The sequence below is a fragment of the Microtus pennsylvanicus genome, chromosome 8 (genome assembly GCF_037038515.1).
Source record: "Microtus pennsylvanicus isolate mMicPen1 chromosome 8, mMicPen1.hap1, whole genome shotgun sequence".
Lineage (NCBI taxonomy): Eukaryota > Metazoa > Chordata > Mammalia > Rodentia > Cricetidae > Microtus > Microtus pennsylvanicus.
Window position 1 is genome coordinate 924,912 of NC_134586.1, and position 23,699 is coordinate 948,610.

The 23,699-nt window shown below is 40.5% G+C and overlaps 1 protein-coding gene across 4 annotated transcripts in view; it reads left to right on the forward strand.

Moving 5' to 3' along the window:
- The window catches only part of Dennd5b (DENN domain containing 5B), a 117,399-nt gene that overhangs the window by 40,921 nt on the left and 52,779 nt on the right, over positions 1-23,699 (forward strand). For all 4 annotated transcript variants that reach the window (XM_075982219.1, XM_075982220.1, XM_075982222.1 and 1 more), the window contains 4 exons: positions 10,656-10,843; positions 17,685-18,221; positions 20,770-21,007; positions 22,444-22,594. In XM_075982219.1, coding sequence (XP_075838334.1) covers positions 10,656-10,843; positions 17,685-18,221; positions 20,770-21,007; positions 22,444-22,594 — 1,114 coding nt within the window. The remainder of the gene's footprint in view (positions 1-10,655; positions 10,844-17,684; positions 18,222-20,769; positions 21,008-22,443; positions 22,595-23,699) is intronic.

Below are 23,699 nucleotides of genomic sequence, written 5' to 3' on the forward strand. Positions count from 1 at the left end.
GCCTCCTGAGTGCTGGGATTAAAGGCATGAACCACCACTAGCCAGTGTAATCCTAACATTTTAAATGCCTATCATACTAATTATAGCCATTGTTAACAGATTTTGGTACCTTAGTATATGAGACATCTCTGTAAAGTTGTTTCAGAAGACTCTTTTTTTCTACCCCTGACCATTTATATGAATCTGTGCATTAGGTTTTAGGCCTCTTATAAGGGACGATGCCAAGGGACACTAGTCCTTTTATCTATCCCGAATATAGATTATGGCCCAAACAGGCTGAAGTTTGTTTTTAATTTTTACTATTTTTTTTTTTAGTTTATGTGTATGGGTGTTTTTTATGTGTATCTATATGCACTGCATGTGTGCATTGCTCACAGAGACCAGAAGAGGGCGTCAGATCTTTTGGAACTGGAGTTACAGGCAGTGTGAGCCACCATGTAATGATAGGAATCAAGAAGAGTAGCCAGTCACGGAGCTGTCTCTCCAGCCCCATACTTCATGTTTCTTGTTGAAAACTTTGGCTTCCAGCACTTTAAATTTCTCTAAACAAAGACAAAAAAAGAAGAAGAAAACTGAACGAATCTTGATTGGACTCCTTAATAGTGGAAAATTATCAAGTGTTTATTATTAATGAAATTATCTTAACTAAAATTATATTAAGTTATATAAATTATAACTGAAATAACTTTAGTTAATCTGCCTTCCACTGTGCTATTAAGACACATTTAAGAGCCAGGCAGTGGTAGTGGTCTTTAATCCTAGAGGCAGATTTAATCAAGAGGCAGAACAAAAAAGGTCCAGGACAGCTAGAACTACAAAGAGAAACCCTGTCTCAAGAAACAAAGTCCTTGTTTAAATCTTATCAACATCTTCTATTCAACATTGTTAATTTATGTTTTATTTATTCCTTTATAATTTCATGCATCTGTATAGTATATCTTGATTTTTTTTTATGTGTATGAGTGTTTTGCCTGCATATATGTCTGTGTACCACCAGTGCTTAATGAAGGCCAGAAGAGGGCATTGATCCCTGGAACTGGAGTTACAGACAATTGTGAGCTGCCATGTGGGTGCTAAAACTGAACTCGGGTCCTTTGGAAGAGCAGCCGGTTCTTTTAACCTCTGAGTCATCTCTCCAGTTCCATTATCTTTATTATTACTTTATGTGACAAGTATTTTACCTGCATGTGTGTCTGTGTGCCCTGTGCATAACTGGTGCCCATGGAAGCCCAAAGAGATCATCAGATTCCCTAGAACTGGAGTTAGAGACAGTTGTGAACCTCCATGTGGGTGCTGGGAATCGAACCCAGGTGCTCAAGAGTAGTCAGTGCTCTTAACCCCTGGGTCACCTCTCCAGTCCCCAGTCTTTTCTCTCCCTACAAGACTCCTAAGCAGGGTCTCTTCCCGTGTTTATAGTTCTCTCTCCTTCCCCTCCCCTGTCTCTCCTCTGTGTCCTCTTTCCTTTCTCTCTGTAACCCAGTGAGTTCAGTTAATGCTTCGTGCTGGAATGTTGACTGATGCTGTTGAGGTAACATAGCCGCAGTGAGTTCATGAGAGTTGTGGCCGTGCCCTGTCTAGAAGACAGCATCTCACAGAATTCTTCACCATCCCCTGGCTTTTATGTTCTTTTCCTCGCTCTCTTCCGTGATGCTGAGTGAGCCTTGTGAAGGTTTATATAGATGTTTCATTTATGGCCGAGCACCCAGTGGTCACTTATTCTTAGTACTTGAACCACTTAGGAGTTTCTGCACTAACTGCTGAAAAAAGCTTCTCTGGCCAAGATCGAGGACAGTGCTGACTTTGGCTCCTCTTTCACTTCTGTCCTAACTATTTATTTATTTAGAGTGTGCATGTAGTGTGTGTGTATTAGGGTCAGTGGGATGGTCCTAAATATTTTTTTAAAATAGAGAGGAAAACTATTCAGAAGTCAGTTCTCTCCTCCACCTGTTGCAGAAAGGTCTCTCTGGTTTCTGCTAGCTGTCCTGTGGGTTTCTAAGTGATTCTCTTGTCTCCCCTTGTTTCCCTGTAGAGCACTGAGATGCACACATCTGGCTTTTTGCATGGGCTGTAAGTCAAACTCAGATCTTCAGGCTTGTGTGGTGTTGGTGTTCTGTTTTCATTTCTGTTGCTGTGACACATTTAGGGGGAAAGGGCTTATTTGACTTATAATTCTAGGTTATCGTCCATCTTAGCAGGGAAGCTACTGTGTCGCTACACATCGGTAGTTGAGTGAGGAGAGGAGTGGACATGGATGATACCACTTGCTCTCTTAGATGTCTTCATCCTTTTACAGTTCAAGATCCCATGCCTAAGGAATGCTGCCCACAGTGGCTTGGGTCCTCCTATATCAGTTAACATAAAGACGAGCCCCACAGACGTATCCACAGGTTAACTAATGCAAAAACTTTCCTTATTAAGATGCTCTTGAAGGTGATTCTAGATCATGTCAAGTTGACAGTTAAAACTCAACCAGAACTTCCACCCTCTGCCGTGTCACTGGCTGTGATCTCTGTATCCTTATAATGTTATCATTGTAACATAAGCAAACTCACTAAAGCTTAGATTGTCTTATAACAGTGAGGCTACATGAAGAGACCACATCAGATAAACCTTCATAAACAACAGCATTTGGCTAAGATACTGGCTTCATCAGTGGACAGTATCCCGGTTATCATAAGGCTAGTTAGTACTCACAGGACCGTTAAACAAGCATGTCAGCCCCTATGTGAGCTATCCCTCTCCATCAGATGTCTTTGTTTCACAGTGCAGTGTGACTCCTACATCAATTCAAGTTTGTTCTATTCTGAAACATTTAAAAATAAAAAGGTCGATTTTGGTGACACATGCTTGTGTTCCCAATACTTCAGAGGTAAAGACGTGAGGGTCTCTGCAAGTTCATGACCTACTAGTCGACATACAGGCAAAAACTCGCGTCTCAAAAAAGGTAAGAAACAAAGATATTGCCCCAAATTAGACACTATGATGAAGGTTCTTTAGGACACTGATGTTCCTTCCCCGAATGAGGAACTTTACAGTGTGTTCTCTGAAGCTCCTTGGTGGTGCTCTTCTCCTGGGTGAACTGCCTTTTTGCTGACCTAAGGGCTTAGAAGTGCCCTGTTGTTTCCATATGATTCACCCCTTGGAGGGGCTTTGAGCCTGGTGGTCAAGCTCAGACCAGCTGGAATCTAAGCTTCCTCCAGCATCAAGTTCTAACATAAGCTTCTCCTTTAATTTCATTTTAGATCTTAAATACCAGGGGAGTTTATATTTTGTTGTTTTATTATTGGTTTGCATTTCTGTAAGCATCTATAAACTACCTCCCAGGGTCCATTGGAAATTTTATCTTTGGTGATTGATTACAGCCTGTGACCATGGGGACCATGTGACTACCCAGAATCAAAGGACCTCTGACTTGATTTTCTTTTTTATGGGCTCATGGTTTGGAATATGTAGCACAGATTCTAATTGGTATTAATAATAAACTCCCAGAGTCAGACACAGTGGTTAATGCTGAAGATGAGAGAAGATCCCAGCCACTGGAGAGTCCTTTACTTCTACCAGTGCTCAGACTGAAGGGGTGAGCCTGTCCTCAGACTGCATCCCCAGACTCCATCTCTCCACCAAACCTCAGACTGCACTGAGCTCCTGTCTCCTCCTGCCTTATATTCTGCTCTCTGCCTAGCAGTCACTCCTGTCTCCACCTCCTAGTGCTGGGGTTAAAGGCCTGTGGTCCCAAGTGCTGGGATCACCTTTGTGTGAGCTGTTTCTCTTTTAGACAGATTCAGTCTTGTGTAGTCCAGGGTGGCCTTGAACTCCCTGGTCTCCAGTGGCTTAGCTCTGCACTTTTTAAGCAAGCTTTATTTGTTAAAACATAAAATAACACTACACAATTATAATAGAATTACAGTAGTTTTAACAAGATAAATAATTAATGTTGTAAAAGAAATAGGAAATACCAGCACTTAAGGGCAGAGGCTGGTAGATCTGTGTGAGTTTGAGGCCAGCCTGGTCTATAAAGTAAGTCCCCAGGCAACCAGGGTAACTAGAGAAACCCTGTCTCACCAAAATAAATACGTAAGTAAGTAAATCTGCTATGGTTGTTTGAATAAGAGGGGCTCCCATAGGTTCTTATGTTTAAATGCTGAGGGAGTGGTACTATTTGAAAGGGTTGGGATGTGTGGCCTTCTGGGGTAGGTGTGACCTTGTTGGAGGAAGTGTGTCACTGTTGGGATCGAGGTCTTTAGAACGGTGCTGACAAAGACAATGCTGAGTGGGAAGACAGCTCGGTCATTGAACTGCTTGCCAACTAAGCGTGAGTACCTGGGTTGAAATCCCTGTGTTGCGGTGGTACACACCTCAGCTTCAGCGCTGAGGAAAGGAGTAGTGAAAACAGGTCTCTGGAGGTCAGTGCCAGGCAGTGCAGCCAAACTGGTGAATTCTGATGAGAGACCCTCTCTCATAAAACAGGGTGGAAAGCAATTAAGGAAGACAGATTACATACCCATGCAGACATGCAAAAAAAACCGCTTAAAGAAATTTTTTTATTTTTTAATTTTCTTTTTGCTGTGCTGGTGATTGAACACAGAGGTCTTGTTTGTGCTAGACAACCATTCTGCCACTACTGTATTACCAGCTCCTGCTTTTTATTTCTTGATTCAGCTAAAAGGAATGATGTATTTCTGCCAAGTAATCTCATTGCAAAAAAAAAGTGTATGACATATCAACCAATCTTGTAGAGAATTCAAAACTAAAACGATTAGACATAGAAATTTACAATTGAGAAAATGTTAGTGAAGGAAAAATGAACACTGTCTCTTAAGGTCCAGGAGAAGATAATAAAATGTGTCATTTATTTTTACTTCCCATGGTGTTTTTTTCTATAAACAAAACAAGAAAAAAAAAAACCACAGTACAAACTATTATTACTTGAAGAAAGTATATTTTCCAGGAGACTGAGTATTTCTCCAATCACAAGTAAACCAGCCAATTTGCTAGGAATTTAGTTTGTTCCAATTCCTTTGCCTTTCAGTTTAGGTTCAACCAGGAGACAGAAACCATAAAGTAGGAGGAATATATAATATGAATTATTTTAGAAAACAAGCCTTAAGGGGGTAAACTCTGAAGGATACTTGATGAAGCACAGACATTTAAGTGGGACCCATACACCAAAGCTGTAGTGGCGAGCTCTTGAAAACTTTGTACTCATGAGGTATGCAGAAAGCCAGTCAATTACATGTCTGTATGTTGCCTGTACCGAAGCTGATCCTTGGTCACTGACCTAACAAGACAAAGTCCAAGGCCCGTGTTGTCTGGCTGGTGATTTTCTGGATGTCACTGTAGTATGAGGTCTGAATATGTAGTGTATTGTAGGACCATAGAAAGTGGAATCCACCGACTGCCGTTCTTGGCATGTGGCATAGCGGTGTGCCACCAGGTGTCTTCACACACCCATGCTGCTGGTCCTCCAGGCTGCAATAGCAAGACCTGCTGCATGCTGGGATCAGGAGACAGCGTGTCTCCGTTGCCCTCTGCTGGCAAAGCTTAGTATTGTATCCATTGTCAGAATGGTTAGAGGCCAACAAGCTATAATAAGTAGATGAATTTGGAGCTGAGAGACATTAATGAATAATTGGCGCATAATTTGCTTAAAACTCCAAGTTAACCTTTCTCGTTACCTGTCATGTGATGGAGAAAGAAATAAAAAAGAAAAAAGAAGCAGACACTGGTGTCTTAGAACCAACAGCCCTTACTGTTTCTGCAGGCTGATCTGGTGCTCACATCTAGGCCATACTTTTCTTTTAAGATTTATTTGTTTGTTTATTATGTATACATTGTTCTTCCTGGACGCCAGAAGCAGGCACCAGATCTCATTACAGATGGTTATGAGCCACTACATGATTGCTGGGAATTGAACTCAGAACCTCTGGAAGAGCAGCCAGTGCTCTTAGCAGCTGCTGAGCCATCTCTCCAGCCCTAAGCCATACTTTTCTGTAGGACTTCAGCTACCACAAAAGAATAACAATGTTATTCTGTGATCAACAAAATAGACACACACTTCAGCAACCACAGAAGAATAACAATGTTATTCTGTGAACTACAAAATATACACACACACACACACACACACACACACACACACACACACACACACACGGAACCAGGGTCACTCTGATGCATACTAAGCAAATGCTCTGCCACTAACCTACATTCTTAATCCCAGTTACAGCTTTATATGCACTATAGATCACATATACTATGATAGTATTTCTTCACTAAGATGTTCGACAGTTCCTGAAGAGTGTGCATATTTCTTCTCTGCAATTACTAATAAATTTGGTCTGGTCTGTAACTTTTATTCATCACTAGTGATGTGCTTTGTGAACAGATGCTCCACTTCCCAGGCAGAATTTGTGGGGGAGGAGAGAGTGCCATGGGGTACCTAACATAATGAGGCCTACTGCAGAAGTAAAGTTAGTTTGACAGTGCATGCCAACCCGAGGAATTTTCAGGTCAGCTTTCTATTCCCGTTCCCACCCAGGCATCTTGCCTGATCACTAGCAGAACAGTAGGTAACTATTTGATTGTTTTTGATCTCTTCCCCTCTAGTACCAACTTCCCTAGTCCTGCTTCTGTGAATATCAAATGGTTGTGTGTGTGTGTCCATCCATACCTACCAGATAATTAGGTCAACTCTCTGTACTCGTGACTCACCACTAGTGTTTGTCTTAGGGCTATTCATGTTAAGTAAGTTCCACCTAAATTTTATTCTTAATAAGTAAAAAAAGCAATGAAGATTTCAAGTATAGTTGAGCTGTTAATAACTAGGCATCCATCTAAAAAATGATAAAGTTCAATAAAAATGAGGGTTCCTCCGTTACAGGTTCAACTGCAAACAAAGCATTGTGCAGATGGGGCCCCAGAAGCATCCAGTTCAGGCAGTACAGCATATTTGTAAAATACAGTATCTATTAAAAATGTTGTTTCAAGTACAGACCGAAAACGTGGTCTCGTAAGATAACTCAGCGGGTAAAGGTGCTTGCCGCTAAACCTGATGACCTGAAGTCCACCCCAGGACCACCGTAGTGGTAGAAAAGAAACAATTCCCGGCAGGTTGTTCTGTGACTGCCTTCCCCTCCCCAATTATATACATAATTGTAATTTAAATTTTTTCTTTTCTTCTTTTTTTTTTTTTTTTTTTTTTGGTTTTTCGAGATAGGGTTTCTCTGTAGCTTTGGAGCCTGTCCTGGAACTCCCTTGGTAGACCAGGCTGGCCTCGAACTCACAGAGATCCGCCTGTCTCTGCCTCCCAAGTGCTGGGATTACAGGCGTGCACCACCACCGCCTGGCTAAATTTTTTCTTTTAAATTTATTTTCTTTAAGCCCGGTGGTGGTGGCTACAAGAGCTAGTTCCAGGACAGGCTCCAAAACCACAGAGAAACCCTGTCTCGAAAAAGAAAAAAAAATTGTTTTCTTTTATGTGAATGAACGTTTTGTCTGCATGTGTGTCTATGCAGCACATGCATGCCTGGTGCCCTTGGATGTAAGGAGAGGGAGGTCGTTGGCTCTCTTGGAAGCATGGATGGTTGTGAGCTACCATGTGGATGCTAGGAATCGAGTCTGGGTCGTCTGCCAGACCCAGGGAGATCCAGCACTCCCTTCTGTACCCCAAGGGTAGCTTCCCTCATATGCACATGCCTTCCCCCCCATATACACATAATTTAAAAATAACAAAAATGAATCTTTAAAACATTTTAATGATAGAATGGCACAAAAATTTTAAGTGGAAAACATCCTTTTTGTACTTGGTCAAATGAACCAAGTAACAGCTGACCATTTTTCTTAACCTTTAGCAAATACCAAAGTATTCCCCGGGTTTTAATGTAATTGTGTACACTGAATTCTATGAAATTCTTATGAGTCCACAATCCCTTATCTTTAATTCCCAAATCTAAAACAGTTCTGAAAATGATTATTTTTGTAACTGATTTATTATCAACAAAACCAGATCAGAACCAAATTAAATTTATGTTTTCTCTCTTCCCTATAAAACACTTACATGGCTTGCTCTGAAAATATTAATGTTGTTTATAAGCTTCATCCCTGTCAGAGATTATGATCTAAACATGTTATCGCCTTTCAAAGTCTAAAAAAGAAATCTAATTCTAAAACATATCTGTCTGCCTCCAAGGATTTAAGTAGGAATTTTGAACATGTCAAAGTACAGAACATCTAAGGCAGACTGTTTAAGAGGGCATGCATAATATCATGGACAATTGCTGGTTTTGACAAATAATTTCATGTAAAGACAACCAGAGGTGAGCATGTGGTGCATGCTAATCCCAGCACTTTGGCAGGCAGAGGCAGGTGGATCTCTGAGTTCAAGGCCAGCCTGGTCTACAGAGTGAGTTTCAGAACAGTTTCCAAAGCTACAGAGAAACCCTGTCTTGAAAAACAAAACAAAACAAAAATCCTTTAATTATATGGTAGTTCTTTTTTCCTTAGATTTGATATTCTGTAGTTAGGAGTTAAATATAGAAAATGTGACTGTGTTTTGTCTGTTTTTTTGTTTTGTTTTGTTTTTTAATGACAGGTTTCTCTGTGTAACAGGCCTAGAACTCACTCTGTAGACCAGGCTGGCCTTGAGCTCACAGGGATTCATCTTCCTCTGCCTTCCGAGTCCTGGGATTAAAGGCAGGCGCCACCATCACTCAGCTCTGATTTTGGTTTTTTTTTTTTTTGACTGTTAAAAGTTTGTTTTATTTTAACTCACCTGAGTTAAGTGTGGGACGGTGAAACAAGTACAGCAGGATGTATGCAGCATGTCGAGGAGGCAGCTTTAAAAACACGCTGTAGAAAAGAGGAAGACTGGGAATATACCTGGATTAACAGAAGCACTGGCAACTGATTAACCCATATGCAAATCCAGTGATCTCCAAAGGATTTGGCAAAGATTATTTTCATTTCCAGTCTTTTAAAGTAGACAGATTTGCTTACAATACAGCTGGTTTTATTTTATTTTTTTGGTTTTTCGAGACAGGGTTTCTCTGTAGCTTTGGTGCCTGTCCCCGGATCTAGCTCTTGTAGACCAGGCTGGCCTCGAACTAATACAGCTGATTTTAAAAGCACACAAAAATTTAAGTACAAACAATGGGATTTAAAATCAGCAGAATGATGACGGTGCCAGCAACAAAACTGACCGCCCAAGGCAGTGATGGCCGACAAGGAGGCTGGAATCATCCTACAAAGCAAGAAGGGGGGCGGGAACGACTACACGGTGGGGGATATTTTCTGGCCCACTTGACCAATCCCATATCCAGTCCGAGTTTTTCTTCAAGATGCTTTCAACCTCTCTTCTCTCAGTAGAGTCTTCCCCAGACAGAGTGCTGTTTTTCTCTCCAAAGCTGTGAGTGTCTGTTTCAGATCTGTTGGTATATTGTGGTGTCTGGGCGCGAGGTGGTCTGGCACAATGAGAGCTCTTGGAGCTACTTTGTCCAGATTCATGCTGAGCATCCAGCAGTGTTTTTTTCCATATCCCCTTTATAAATGGAGACAGAGGCTGGAACACTGCTCCTGTTCCCATTCCTGAAGTGCAGTTCTACCCAGGATCCCAGCAGGTTCTCCTCCCTGCTCTGCAACAGGGTAGCTCTGCAGAAGAACCCAAGAGCACCGCAGGCCTCAGCGGAGGTCACAGAGAGATAGGAGAGCCGCCCGCCGCCTGCACAGCTCTGATTTTTTTTATACTTACAAAATAAGCACTAAAATAATAAGATTATCTTAAAAAAATCAGATTATCAAAGTTGTAGCCATGATCATCTACACAAGGAGAGAAAAATTAACCTCTGAATTGGAGATTGTGTGTGTGTGTGTATGTGTGTGTGTATATATATATATGAAAGTGATTCATGGCAACAATGTTGTACTTTTTCAGAAGGCTAGAGAGCAAAAACAATTTATTAGGGTTTTATTTATTTATTTATTATGTATACAATATTCTGTCTGTGTGTATGTCTGCAGGCCAGAAGAGGGCATCAGACCTCATTACAGATGGTTGTGAGCCACCATGTGGTTGCTGGGAATTGAACTCAGGACCTTTGGAAGAGCAGGCAATGCTCTTAACCACTGAGCCATCTCTCCAGCCCCAATTTATTAGGTTTTGATTCCTCCACATTTTAAGAGAATTCAGGGCTGTGTGTGCATAATGGCACATGCCTTTGATTCCCAGCTCTGGAATTGTGGTCTGTAAAGGAAGAGGATGCAAACGACTCAGGTCCAGAGCTTCCCGGAAGAGCCGTGATCCTGCCCCCAGACTTTGTGCAAGCTACTCAGGTGAAATAAGTTAACTCGCTACCTGTGATGAGCTAGAACTGGCCATCTTCCTCCGTGATCCTGTATATGACTATTTTGCGTGCATGTGTCCGTGTGCACCGTGTGCCTGGTCAGAAGAGGGGGTCAGATCCTCTGGAACAGAAGTTGCTGATTTTTGTTAGGCATCATATGGGTGCTGGGCATTGAACTCAGGTCCTCTAGGAGCAGTAAGTACTCTAAACCAGTGAACCATCTCTCCAGTACAAAAATATGTATTTTAGCACAATTTTTTCTGATATTTTCTGTTAGCTGCAGCCCTTGTTTCCCTTTCCTTCCTCTCGTCCACACAGATTACCAGCGCCTGATGACTGTGGCGGAAGGCATCACCACACTCCTCTTCCCGTTTCAGTGGCAGCATGTTTATGTGCCCATCCTCCCTGCCTCTCTGCTGCATTTTCTCGATGCCCCCGTCCCTTACCTGATGGGTCTTCAATCAAAAGAAGGAACTGACCGGTCTAAATTAGAACTTCCACAAGAGGTAAAGCGTTTGTTGACTTCAGTCATGGCTTTTATTACATAACATTGTCTTTGTGCAGTAGTTACCCTGAATCTTCCCGGTACCGTTGGTTAGGGCCTGAGCCCTAGCCTGCAAACGATTTCTCTGATGCTCGATGCAGCACAACTACTAGTTAGATACACTTCAAAGAGGACGGTGACAAATTTCACAGCTATGCATTTCCTAAAATAATTTAACTTTTTCTTCATCCTCATGCTATAAATTTGGTTTTGGAGCAGTGTATTAAGGCACTCTAAAGTAATAGAATTTATAGAATGAATATGTATATATATATATTCATCATATATACATATCAATCATATGTGTATGTATGTATATTTGATGCCAGTGAAGGAATAGACTTGCTAGCAGGATGAGAGCAAGCAGTCAGAGAAAGAGGCGTCCTTCTTCCTTGTCCTTATGTCGGCAGAAGGCATGGCCCAGATTAGCAGTGGGTCTTCCCACCTCTGAAGATCTGGATTGTAAGTGGATCTTCCACTTCAGAGTAAGCAAAACTACCTCACAGGTGCCCTCCGTTCTGGTGTTTAGTTAGCTCCAGATGTTGTCATGTTAACAACCACGAATAGCCATCGTAAGCAGTATATAGTCCAGACTTAGTATTCCTTTAAAATTATTTTTAAGTGAGTTAAATTTTATTTTTTACCTCCATTGAATGGAAAGTAATATGTCTCAGCAAGCGGGACAGTGGAGACAGCAGGTACGTCACTGCCTGCCATCTTCGGCTGTGGCCAGTGATTAGCCGTTCTTAATGCTGGCATGATCTGTGAGACAGAAATTTAACCTCTAGCTTATTGGTACTATTCTTTCTCTGAATTGTATTTTTAAATATTTAGGAATAAAATAATCAAGAGTAATTGAAAACATATTAAATTTAAATTTTTGCTCTTGTTAATGCTACTCAAAATTGGAATGGAAAGCCTTGAAATGAAATATTGATGAGGATGATATGGCTTATTTAAAACATAATGATTAATTACATTATTAGCTATTTAATTATCACCTTTCTTAATAAAATTCCTCTTAACTGAGCTTCACTTTAACTTGTTCTCATTTTAAGAAGTGAATACAAGGGCCAGGCAGTGGTGGTGCACACCTTTAATCCAAGCACTCAGGAGTCGGAGGCAAATGAATCTCTGTGACTTTGAGGCCAGCCTGGTCTATAGAGCAAGTTCCAGGATAGCTAGGGCTACACAGAGGTACACTGTCTCAATAAACCTCCCTCCCAAAAAAAGGAAGGAAGAAGGAAGGAAGGAAAGGAGGAAGGAAGGAAGGAAGGAAGGAAGGAAGGAAGGAAGGAAGGAAGGAAGGAAGGAAGGAAGGAAGGAAGGAAAGAAGGAAGAAATCCTATAATCAGACATCCGTGTTGCTTTGCCAAAATTAACTTTGTGATTCAAAGGGATGTCTTAGGATTCTGTTGCTGTGAAGAGACACCATGACCACTGTAACTCTTATAAAGGAAAACATGCAATTGGGACTGGCTTGTGGTTTCAGAGGTTTAGTCCATTGTCATCACGGCAGAGCATGCCAGCATGCAGGGAGACATGGTGCAAGAGCAGGAGCTGAGATTCTACGATCCACAGGCAGAAGTGAAAACTGAGTCACAAGGCCCAGCCTGAGCATTTATGACCTCAAAGCCAGCCTCTACAGTGACCCTACTCCAACAAGGCCACACCTCCTAATAGTGACACTCTAAATGGGCCAAGCAGTCAGACGTATGAATATAAGAGGGCCATAACTATTCAGTCCACCTCAGGGGAAACAGCTTGCTTGAGGCCATATGAACCCTGCATATTGTCGTGTCTGCTGTGGAGAGAGTGGGGGACTGCTGTCATCTTCTCTATTCCCTGAATTTTCTTGTTTTCTTCCGAATTATGTTAATGTATCTTGTCAGTTCAAAATAATTAAATTCGTCTTCCCCTCCCCACCAGACATGGTTTCTCTGTATAGCCCTGGCTGCCCTGGAAATTACTCTGTAGACCAGGGTGACCTCAAACTCAGAGATTCACCCTAAGTGCTGGAAATAAAGGTGTGCGCTACCATGCCTGACATGAATTAAAAACTCTACATTTTTCAAAGGAAAAGAAATAGTTTATTAGCCAGACGGATTTTTTGGTTTTTTTTTAAAGACTTAATGTTTTAGTTTTTTATTGATTATATATTATAAATTGTTTGTCAAAGATAGAAAAAAATTTATTTAAATATATAAGTTCTTTCTGATTTCTATGAATACTTGTTGATATACTTTAATATATACATTAAAGTATATCAATACATACAGTTGGAAGACTTTTCTCTGTCTGCTTGTATCATTTGACCCTAAAGATAAGCCAGTTAAAATTTCTAAAAGCTCTCAAAATGATGTCTGTGATTTTCTAGTTGTTTTTTTCCAATCATGATCTCAACATTGTTTAATAAATACACAAACTCATCCGTGAGATAATATGAAATAGCGAATCAGCTGTAAAAGTCATGTGGCACAAATTCTCATTGGTTTTAATAAATAAAACCCGAGTCAGATTTTAGGGGCTGAAAGCTGAGGGATCAGAGAAGCCGTGCGGCCGGCCACTAGAGAGACCTTTTACCTCTTCCACTGCTCAGACTGAAGGGGCGAGTGATCCTGTCCTCAGAATGTGGGGACAGTCTTCAGGCTGCAGCTGTCTCCACCAAACCTCAGACTGCACTGAGCTGTCTCCTCCCGCCTTACATTCCTCTCTCGGCCCAGCCCTTTCTCCACCTCCCTAGTGCTGGGATTAAAGGTGTGGGATCCCAAGTGCTGAGATCACCTTTGTGTGAGCTCTGTTTCTCTTTTAGACAAATTCAATCTTGTGTAGGCTAGGGTGGCCTTGAACTAACAGAGATCCCTCTGGTACTCTGATCTTCAGGCAAGCTTTATTTGTTAAAACACAAAATATCACTACATTGTAAGCAGTGTTTCTGTGTGGAAACCAAACATTAAAGAGTATCATTGACCAGATGTGGTGGTGCATACCTTTAATCCCAGTACTGGGGAGGTAGAGACTGCTAGATCTCTTGAGTTCCAGGACAGCCAGGGCTACACAGAAAAACCCTGTCTCAGGGGAGAAAAAAAGAGTCTAAGTGTTTTAGAAGTAAAGTAAACAACATGTCTCTTTTCTCTCTGGAAGCATTTTACAGTGAAATGAAATAACCAGCTTCACCTAATTTTAAGAAGGCGGACATAAAAATATTTTAAGCTAGGTGTGGTGTTGCACACCTTTAATTCCAGCACTTTGGAATCAGATGAAGGTAGATGTCTGTGAGTTCAAAGCCAGCCTGGTTTACATAGAGAGTTCCAGTAGAGCCAGAGCTACACAGAGAGAGACATTTTTTAAAAAATCTCAAATGTTAAATATTGCCAATAAAGACTTGGAAGCAAGATGCTGGGGTGAAAACCTGCTATCTCAGAGAGGCAGAGAAAGTACCCAGCTGACCTTCCTCCTCTCTGATGTCCACGCTTTCTCCTACAAAACTCCCAACTGGATGTCCCTCCCTTCTATTTCCTATGCATCTCTCTCTCCACTCTCCTGACTCTCTATTACTCTCTATGGTTTTTTCTTATCCATTGGTTGAGGTCAGCCTGGTCTGCAAGGTGAACTCCAGGACAGCTAGGATTGCACTGTCTCAAAAAACCAAAGCAAATAAATAATAAATAAAAGTAAAACAGTCTTTTCAAAGAGACTTAAATGTGCTTAAATGTGTTCCCCTGAAAACTCTGAAATAAAATGACTAAATCTAGGAAGAAAGTTTCTAAAAATAGTTATAAGAATGTCACGTTCAGGAAAGTATTATTTTAGTTGTTATGTAGCTAATATAGCTGCCTAGACTTGTAATTAACCACCTACCCCCTTACCTCATGATTTAAAATGATAGATGTTAGTAGCTGTTTGTTATGTTATCTTTTAGGGAGGGGTGGGGGAGGGAAGGGAAGAAAAGTGCAGCACTAATGTTGATCACACAGTCTTGTCCTCACCTTCAGCCATTCTTGTTCATCTTTGCTGTGTTAGCTGGAGAGATGGCTCAGTAGTTAAGATCTCTTCCAGAGGAATCTAAGACTGAACGCCACAGAGATCCCTACATATTCATGTTTGTTGATTCACTATTCATGATAGCCAAGATAGGGAGTCTGTATAGCTGTATAACAGATGTACTAAAAAGAACAATATGGCTTGCATACACAATGGAAATGTATTCAGCCACAAAAAGGGAAAATATGTCGTTTGTTAGAAAATGGATGAACTAGAGATCATGTTAAAGAAATAAACCTGCTCAGAAAGACAAATATTGTGTGTTTTCTTTATGTGGAATTTAGATTTTTAACACATACATACATACAGGCACATACATATATATATATATACATACATACATACAAACATACCTGCGACACATATACACACGTATAGGTACACAGCTACAGATACATACACACATAGATACATACATATATGTAGTGATATTTCATTCCTTTTTTTTTTTAGACAGGGTTTCTCTGTAGCTTTGGAGCTGTTCTGGAACTAGCTCTTCTAGACCAGGCTAACCTTGAACTCACAGAGATCCACCTGCTCCTACCTCCCAAGTGTTGGTATTAAAAGCGTGCGCCACACTGCCAGGCTCATTTATATTTTAGTAAATAAAGCTTGCCTGAAGATTGGAGAGTAAATCAGCCACACTGGTCATCCTTACAGACCAGACAGTGGTGACACACACTTTAATCCCAGCCACACTAGTTTGTCATAGAATCCGGGTGGTAATGGTGGACACCTTTAATCCCAGCCCTAGAGAGGAATATAAGACAGGAGGAGACAGCTCTCAGACAGTCTCATACTGAGATTCCTGGAGGCAGGATCCACCATTTGGAACTGACGTAGAGGTAAGAGCCAGTGGCTGTTTTGCTTTTGTAACCTTCAGGTTAAACCCCAGTATCTGTCTCTGGGTTTTTATTAATCATGCTGCATACATACATACATACATGCACACATACACACATATCCATACATGTACACACATATCCATATGTACATGCGCACACCTGTAGATACACATATAGATATACATATACACAGATACATACACATATATGCATACACATACCCCCACATACACACACACACATATATACACGCACACATACACACACACACAAATGGTAGAAGGACCTAATGGGAAGGTTGAGAGGGCAACTGAGAGGAAGACAAAGTCTCATACAGAATCTAGATTTAAAAATATGCGTACACATATTTAAGGCATGAAAGGAAATGACATTAAAATGACAGGCCAACATGACCAAAGTATAAATGTAGAAAATGTCATGATGAGGGGCTGGAGATATGGCTCAAAAGTTAAGAGCGCTGGCTGTTCTTCCAGAGGTCGAGTTCAATTCCCAGCAACCACATGGTGATCTATAATGAGATCTGAGGTCCTCTTCTGGTGTGTAGACATGCATGCAGACAGAACACTGTATACATAGTAAATGAATCATTAAAAATAAAAAGAAAATGTTATAATGAAACACGTTATTTTATGTGCTAGAAAAAAACTAACAAATAAAAGACTCTGACCTTATATGCTGGTTTATGTAACTTCGTGTAGGGGCATAGGCCTAGTGTGATGAAGGTCCTGGGCACGATCCCTGACATCTCACTCACAGATAAAATTCTGAGCCTAAAGTAATGTGTGAAGTACTGAAGAGAACTTTCTTAGGGTACCCAAGGCTCCAGTCTCAATTTCCACACTATGCATACCCACCACAAAATGCAGTGTAAAAAAATAATTTTTGAGCCAGGCCTGGTTGGTGTTTGCCTGAAAATTTAGGAAGCAGAAGTAGATCAGTGTCATGTTCATCTTATCTATATAGCAAATTCAAGGCTAGCCTGGGGTCTGGTATTTTTAAAATTGTCTAAGCATGGTATACTTTGTTTCTGTTTATAATAGAATATTTTAGAACATTAAATTTTTTTCAAGTTGTCACCATAGGAGCACAGTTCTCACCTTAAAGGGAATAAGAGTTATTTATTCTGGAGATAAATATGAGTGATCTTTACCTGAGAACCAGGATTTAAATGACACTAAATAGCATGTTCTAATGTGGTAACAGTTTCATGAATTTTTCAAATGCCTTGGTGGAAAATTTAGGTAAGCAGGTTACAGCAAAGCAGGGAAGGCTTTGCTACAGCCTCAAGTATTTGATGGCATTCTTTCTAACAAGTCTTCGTACCCCCAGCTCCCCAACAGTGACATGCTCAGCCTTAGCTTAGGCTTGTTCCTAATTAGTTCTTAGAAGTTAACCTGTCTTTTAAAGTTTCCATTCTGCCATGTGGCTTGGTTGCCGCTGTTCTGTACTGTCTCTCCAACTTCTTCAGAGTCTCTGGAGGAATCCATGTGCCTAGATTTCTTTTCCTCTCTTTCCCCTCAGAAATCTGCCTGTCTTCTGGCCACGTATTGGCCATTCAGCTCTTTAATAAGTCAACCAGAAGGTGCGTTGGCAAAGACATATCTTCGCAGTAAAAATATTCTGTGACAATTCTTAGCCATTAAATATTTTATGCAGATAAAATAGTTCCACAAGGTTGGTGGGAGCTAAAGGGTCTCATTGGTAAATTTCTAACTTACAAAGATGTTAGGCCAATCACAGGTGGACAGTAATGCTATTTAGAAGGCTAAATATAGCCCAAGATAACTTGGCTTTGGATCTACAATATTGGAGCCCTCTGAAGTCATTTAAGTTTTAATAAGTCAGCCTTGTACATTTTCACAAAACATTTGTGATTTTTTTTTTCTATTTCAGGCTAATTTGTGTTTTGTGGATATTGACAACCATTTTATTGAATTGCCTGAAGAATTTCCACAGTTCCCCAATAAGGTGGATTTTATCCAAGAACTGTCTGAAGTTCTTCTCCAATTTGGGATTCCTCCTGAAGGCAGCCTCCATTGTAGCGAGAGTGCCACCAAACTGAAGAACATGGTTCTGAAAGACCTGGTTAACGACAGAAAGAATGGCAATGTCCCCACCAGCAACATCAGCATGTACGAGTTAATGAAGGGCAATGAAACCATAGCCCGCCTCCAGGCTCTTGCTGATAGGACTGGTGTGACTGTGGAAAAAATTGACCTCTCAGCTTCTCTGAATGAAAAAGAAAAAGATTTGAAATTACAGTGTGAAGAGGCAGAATTGAGGGACTACCAACTCAACGTACAAGTACGAGAGGTCTTTGCCAGCCGCTTTATACAGATGTTTGCGGATTATGAAGCATTTGTGATTCAGACCGCCCAGGACATGGAGGCCTGGCTGACCAACCGGGAGCAGATGCAGAACTTTGACAAAGTAAAAAGAACCATAGTTTTCCTCTCTATGGTTGCAATGACCTACATTACTAGTCTTTTTAACTTTTTAAGCACAGGTTTTTCCTTTCTTCCATCCCACTAAGTTTTTTATGCTAGATAAAGTAGTTTCACAAGAAAGCAAATCCTTGGGAGGTAGAAGCAGGAGGGTCAGGAGTGCAAGACCACCCTCTGCTACGTAGTAAGTTTGAGACCAGCCTGGGAAACCCGAGACCAGTCTCAAAAGAGCAAATTGACCGCTCATAAAACTGGCTTTTGAATTGAATATTAAATTATTATATCACATATATGATCTTGATCTTCATGAGTCTTCTGCTCCCGTAAGAGTTTTGATTACTCTTGTTTCGTGACCAACTCTAGAAAATTTAAGCCCATTCCTTTTCTAAGAGATTCTCACTGATAGCCTTCACCCAGTGATGTAACACCCAACTTGTTCATCTAAAGGTTAACAGGTTTCATAAGCCTAATTTCACATCTTCTGTATCTTAAAAGAGAACAAATGGGTAAATTTGGGTTCATGACTGCTAGTCTAAGATTATATTCCAAAGTTTTTAGAGAAGGAAACTTTTTGCTGTCCTCTGAAGCTTCTCTCTAAGGTTTGCTCTATCCCCTCCAGTGTTCTTCATGCACCCCAGATCTCTTCCAACAGACAAAAGCAGGAGAGATGTCTGTGGAGTCCCTTAGGTCACTGGGACGCTGTCACTGCGCAAATGTGGTTCTGCTGTTAGAATGTGTCTTAAAAACCTTCCCAAAGGAGCTATTACACTCCAAGATGCTAAGTGTTTAATTTTGAAGCATCTGACAAATAGGTATTTATTAAATGTTTGTGTAGTATCAAAGATTATTTTCTGGTGTTATCATATTTTTTCTTGTAGGATAATATACTATGTGCATCAGAATTTGCTGGTGTACTTTATGCCTGATTAAACTTCTTTAATATTAAGAAACCACTTTTTAAATATATTTCTGCTCTAGGACCTGTTCCCATTTTTGCTTAGTTTTTATTATACTTTTCTCCACTTTAAGAACTAATCTTACACATTCATGATCTATCTTTGAGGCAATTCAAATTCTGATTTAAGTTAATATCCTAATACCTTGTTCTTTTTTATTCTCTGTAGTTTTATATTAGAAGTGGATTTCTTTCTGTATAACCCCTAAGAAAATGGAATTCACGTGTTGGATTCCAGAAAGCTAGAATCATCTTATTTTCCACTAAGGAAATATGCAGGGCAGAGTAGTCTTGAAAAATCAACTTCTGGGTGATTTTAAATGTTATAGGACACAAGAATCTGAACATCAAAAGCTGATGTTTGACCCATTTTCAGAGGGAGGGATGTCTGTCCTATAAAAAGTAAATTTGATGTTTATGAAATAACATTAAGGAGACGAACTGATTTCTAGAGACTGCTGTGAGTCTATCTGGATATGGATATGTGTACTTATATAAGTACATTAAACTATGCAAGCTTTCAGTTGAAAAGTGGGCTCTGTAAAGAAGCTTTTATTAAAAAGCCCCTGAACTAATAAATGGAAAAATTAAATATTCTAGGAAGAAACTTGATGAATACTAACAATAGCAACTTTATGTTGGAACTACCTTTCCCCTTTCTCCTCTGACTCTGACACCGCATTTAACTTTGAAGAGTCAAAGAATGAAAAACAAAACCAACCCAGCGGCTGGAATAGGAGTTCACTTATGAGTTTCAGCTCGTCGTAACCAAGCTTAGAATTCCTACGTGCAGTATACATGAACGGAAAACAAGAGTGTGAGCCCTTCAGGTAGAAGCCAGTTGTAATCTATTGCATCTCGCAAGCTAGTAAGAGGGAAGAACAGCTTGTATCATTTTGAAGATTCCCTGTATATTTTTTCTTTTTTAAGGCAGTGTTTTCTCTCTTTAAATCACAGACAATTGTGTTAACATAGGTATGAAAGGAGTTTAATCTTGAGTTAGAAAAACATCTGCTTGACGATCAAAAGAATTTTACCCATAGGCACAAATTCCATGTTGTTATTTTTAAGTTCTTGCATAAACATATGCAAATTATTGTGCATATATGTGTATATATACATATCTGATATATAATTTTGATATGTATATAATCTGATATATAGTCACTCGCTCATCTTGCGGCCTTTTGGTTAGAGGTCCATTTCTAGGCTAGGAACAGGGAACAGAAGAGATTACTCCCTGGGAAGAAGAACCAGCTGTAATGGTAGGTGAAGTGGGTGATTGACAGTCCATTGTATAGCCTTATCCACCATCGTTCACTGATGATTCCTCTCTTCTGCATAATGGTCATCAGGATACCAATGTAAATCAGGTTTGAAAGGTAAGATCAATGCTAAAGTCCTAAGTGACCAAAAACCTAGAAATTTAGAGGAAAAACAAATAGATCTGTAAGACTTTAAATGTCAAACATCAGTTTTATGTAAGTTTGAAGAATAATAACCTTAACACACTCTTCATGTCCATCTTATATAACATTAAGGTGACCTCATTAATAATTTGCTAATTATCTCATTGCAGGCATCCTTCCTCTCTGACCAGCCTGAGCCTTACCTGCCATTTCTTTCACGCTTCATTGAAACACAGATGTTCGCCACCTTTATTGATAATAAAATCATGTCTCAGTGGGAAGAGAAGGACCCTCTGCTTCGGGTCTTTGACTCTCGGATTGAGAAGATAAGGTTGTATAACGTAAGGGCGCCCACACCCACCCTGCGGACTTCTATCTATCAGAAGTGCAGCAGTTTAAAAGAAGCAGGTATATTTGCCAGCCTTTGATAGACTGTTGAGTTATACAGCACAAAGTTAAGTTTGTTTCTTTTTATGAAGACAGGGTTTCTCTGTGGAACCCTGGCTATCCTAGAACTTGCTCTGTAGGTCAGGCTGGTCTCAAATTCAGAGATCCGCCTGTCTCTGCCTCCCAAGTGGCTGGGACTAAAGGAGTGCACCACCACCGCCCGCCTGAAGCTAATTTTCTTTTTGAGACATCATTGACTAGTCCTAGTGTTATCAAGAAGCTTTTATACTTTTCTTCAGACTTCTGTGAATTTCTATTTTTATGGACATTCAAAAGATGCAGATTTTTGTTATTTCCTTGTGTTAGAAAAAAAGTGTTAATCTCCATCTTGGTACTGATGCTGCCTCTTTACCCGTCACCTCCTGTCTCTAGCTGTTAACTAAAATAGTTAAGCCAGAGCACAGTGGAACATGTCTGAATCCTAGCACCCAGGAAGCCAAAATAGAAGGACCAGTAGTTTAAGGCAAGATTTTGTCTAAAATAAAAACAAAAAGGAAATCTGAGATGCTGTCTAGTTTACATAGCTAAAACAGTACTTGTTTGCTTCGTTTTACAGTTAGTTATATAATTCCATGTCTTGAAATTAAATCTCTGGGTTTTTCTTTTTTTTTTTTTTTTTTTTTTTTTTTTTTTTGGTTTTTGGTTTTTTTCGAGACAGGGTTTCTCTGTGGCTTTGGAGCCTGTCCTGGAACTAGCTCTTGTAGACCAGGCTGGTCTCGAACTCACAGAGATCCACCTGCCTCTGCCTCCCGAGTGCTGGGATTAAAGGCGTGCGCCACCACCGCCTGGCATAATCTCTGGGTTTTTTCATTCAAATTAAAGGTTTCCCCAACCCTAACACCAGTTTCTCTGAAAGAATTATGAATTTTTCTGGACTTGTCTGGTTGTGAAATACATTCTGTTAAGTAAATAATAGCCAACATTTGAGTCTTTCCTATGTGGCAGTGTTTGTCTTGATAGGCCTTCACATGCAGTCCTAGTGACGGGTGTGCACTGCTGTTCTGTGAGCGAGGAAACTGAGAGGCTGAAGAGTTTGGCTGTGGTTCTGTAACTGGTTCTCAGTATTGACATAAACCCTTGAAAGCCTTAAGAGTATACAACCTCTGACCTCACGAAGTAGGCATGATAATTTCTGAATGTTCAGGATTCACTGGCTGTATAATTACTAAAAGCTACATTGCTATATGTTCCCTGTGGACATGTGTATGTGTATATAATATTTTCATTATTTATTTAAAAGTAATCTTTCTAAAGTCATATTCCTGATTATCAATGGCCTTTGTAAAAAATCTGTTTCTGAGTGACGGGATTATTTCAGTTTTCTGTAGGTGCATGAATATATGATACAGCGTTTTGGGAATGAAATGCCTCTAATTTATGATAAATTTAATTTATAGCACAGTCAATTGAGCAAAGACTGATGAAAATGGATCACACTGCAATTCACCCACATCTACTTGATATGAAAATCGGCCAAGGCAAATATGAGCAAGGGTTCTTCCCAAAGCTGCAGTCCGACGTCTTGGCGGCAGGACCGGCCAATAACAAGTAAGCGTGTGTCTGCCTGAGTGACACACTCACACACACACACACTCCTAATGTCCACATTTATTTATATTTTAGACCACTGAGTCTAATGAGTGCTGGCAGTATGAGAGAGGATAGGACCAGCCTCTGGAGCATGGGCAACCTAGCAGGGACCATGTGCCCTGAGGAAACATGACTCTCCCTCCTCCAGCAGCCGCTCTTTGGGTAGAAGTGGGACTTGGTGAATGCTGGCGTTCTGACTGTCTTGCAGGCAGAGGCAGCCACAGCCAGTGTGAGTTCATTGGTGAAATGGCCCTGTCCTGGTGGAAAGCAGCTTCACAACCTTTCTCCTGAGCCCCTGGTTTCTGTTGTCTTTTCATTCCCTCTACAATGGTCCCTGCGCCTTTTAGGGGCAGGGTGTGATGCAGACACCCTGCCTGTGTCTAAGTACTGGGACTGCAGGTGTGATCTCACCCTGCCTGTGTCTCGAGTACTGGGACTGCAGGTGTTGATCAGCCTTCTGTTTTATTTAATTCTGGAGAGGAATCTAAAGGCGTTTTGTATGGGGTGAGAATTCTGCCAACTGAGCTACAGCCCCAGGTCTCAAGTTTTCTTTTACTCGTAAATGTTCTAGAGTTGTTTGAATCGCTTTGATATGAATGAGTACACTGTTGGCCTAGCAACTTTTATTTCCATTATAGTTCATTATAGAACATTATAGTTCTCATTCATCTGTTTGGTAAGTGTTGGTTGTACCATTAGTATATATGAGGATTATCTTGGTTAAAGATTTAACAGTGAATCCAGCTTGATGGTACATACCTGTAATCTTGGCATTTGGGTAACTGAGGCAAATTCAAGGGCTACAAAGAAAGACTGCTTCAGGAAGAAAAAATAATTTAACAATGAAATGAATATAACAATAAAAAACATTTTCAAGCATGAGAATAATAAGCATTGGGGCTAGAGAGATGGCTCAGTGGTTAAGAGCATTGCCTGCTCTTCCAAAGGTCCTGAGTTCAATTCCCAGCAACCACATGGTGGCTCACAACCATCTGTAATGGGGTCTGGTGCCCTCTTCTGGCCTTCAGGCATATACACAGACAGAATATTGTATACATAATAA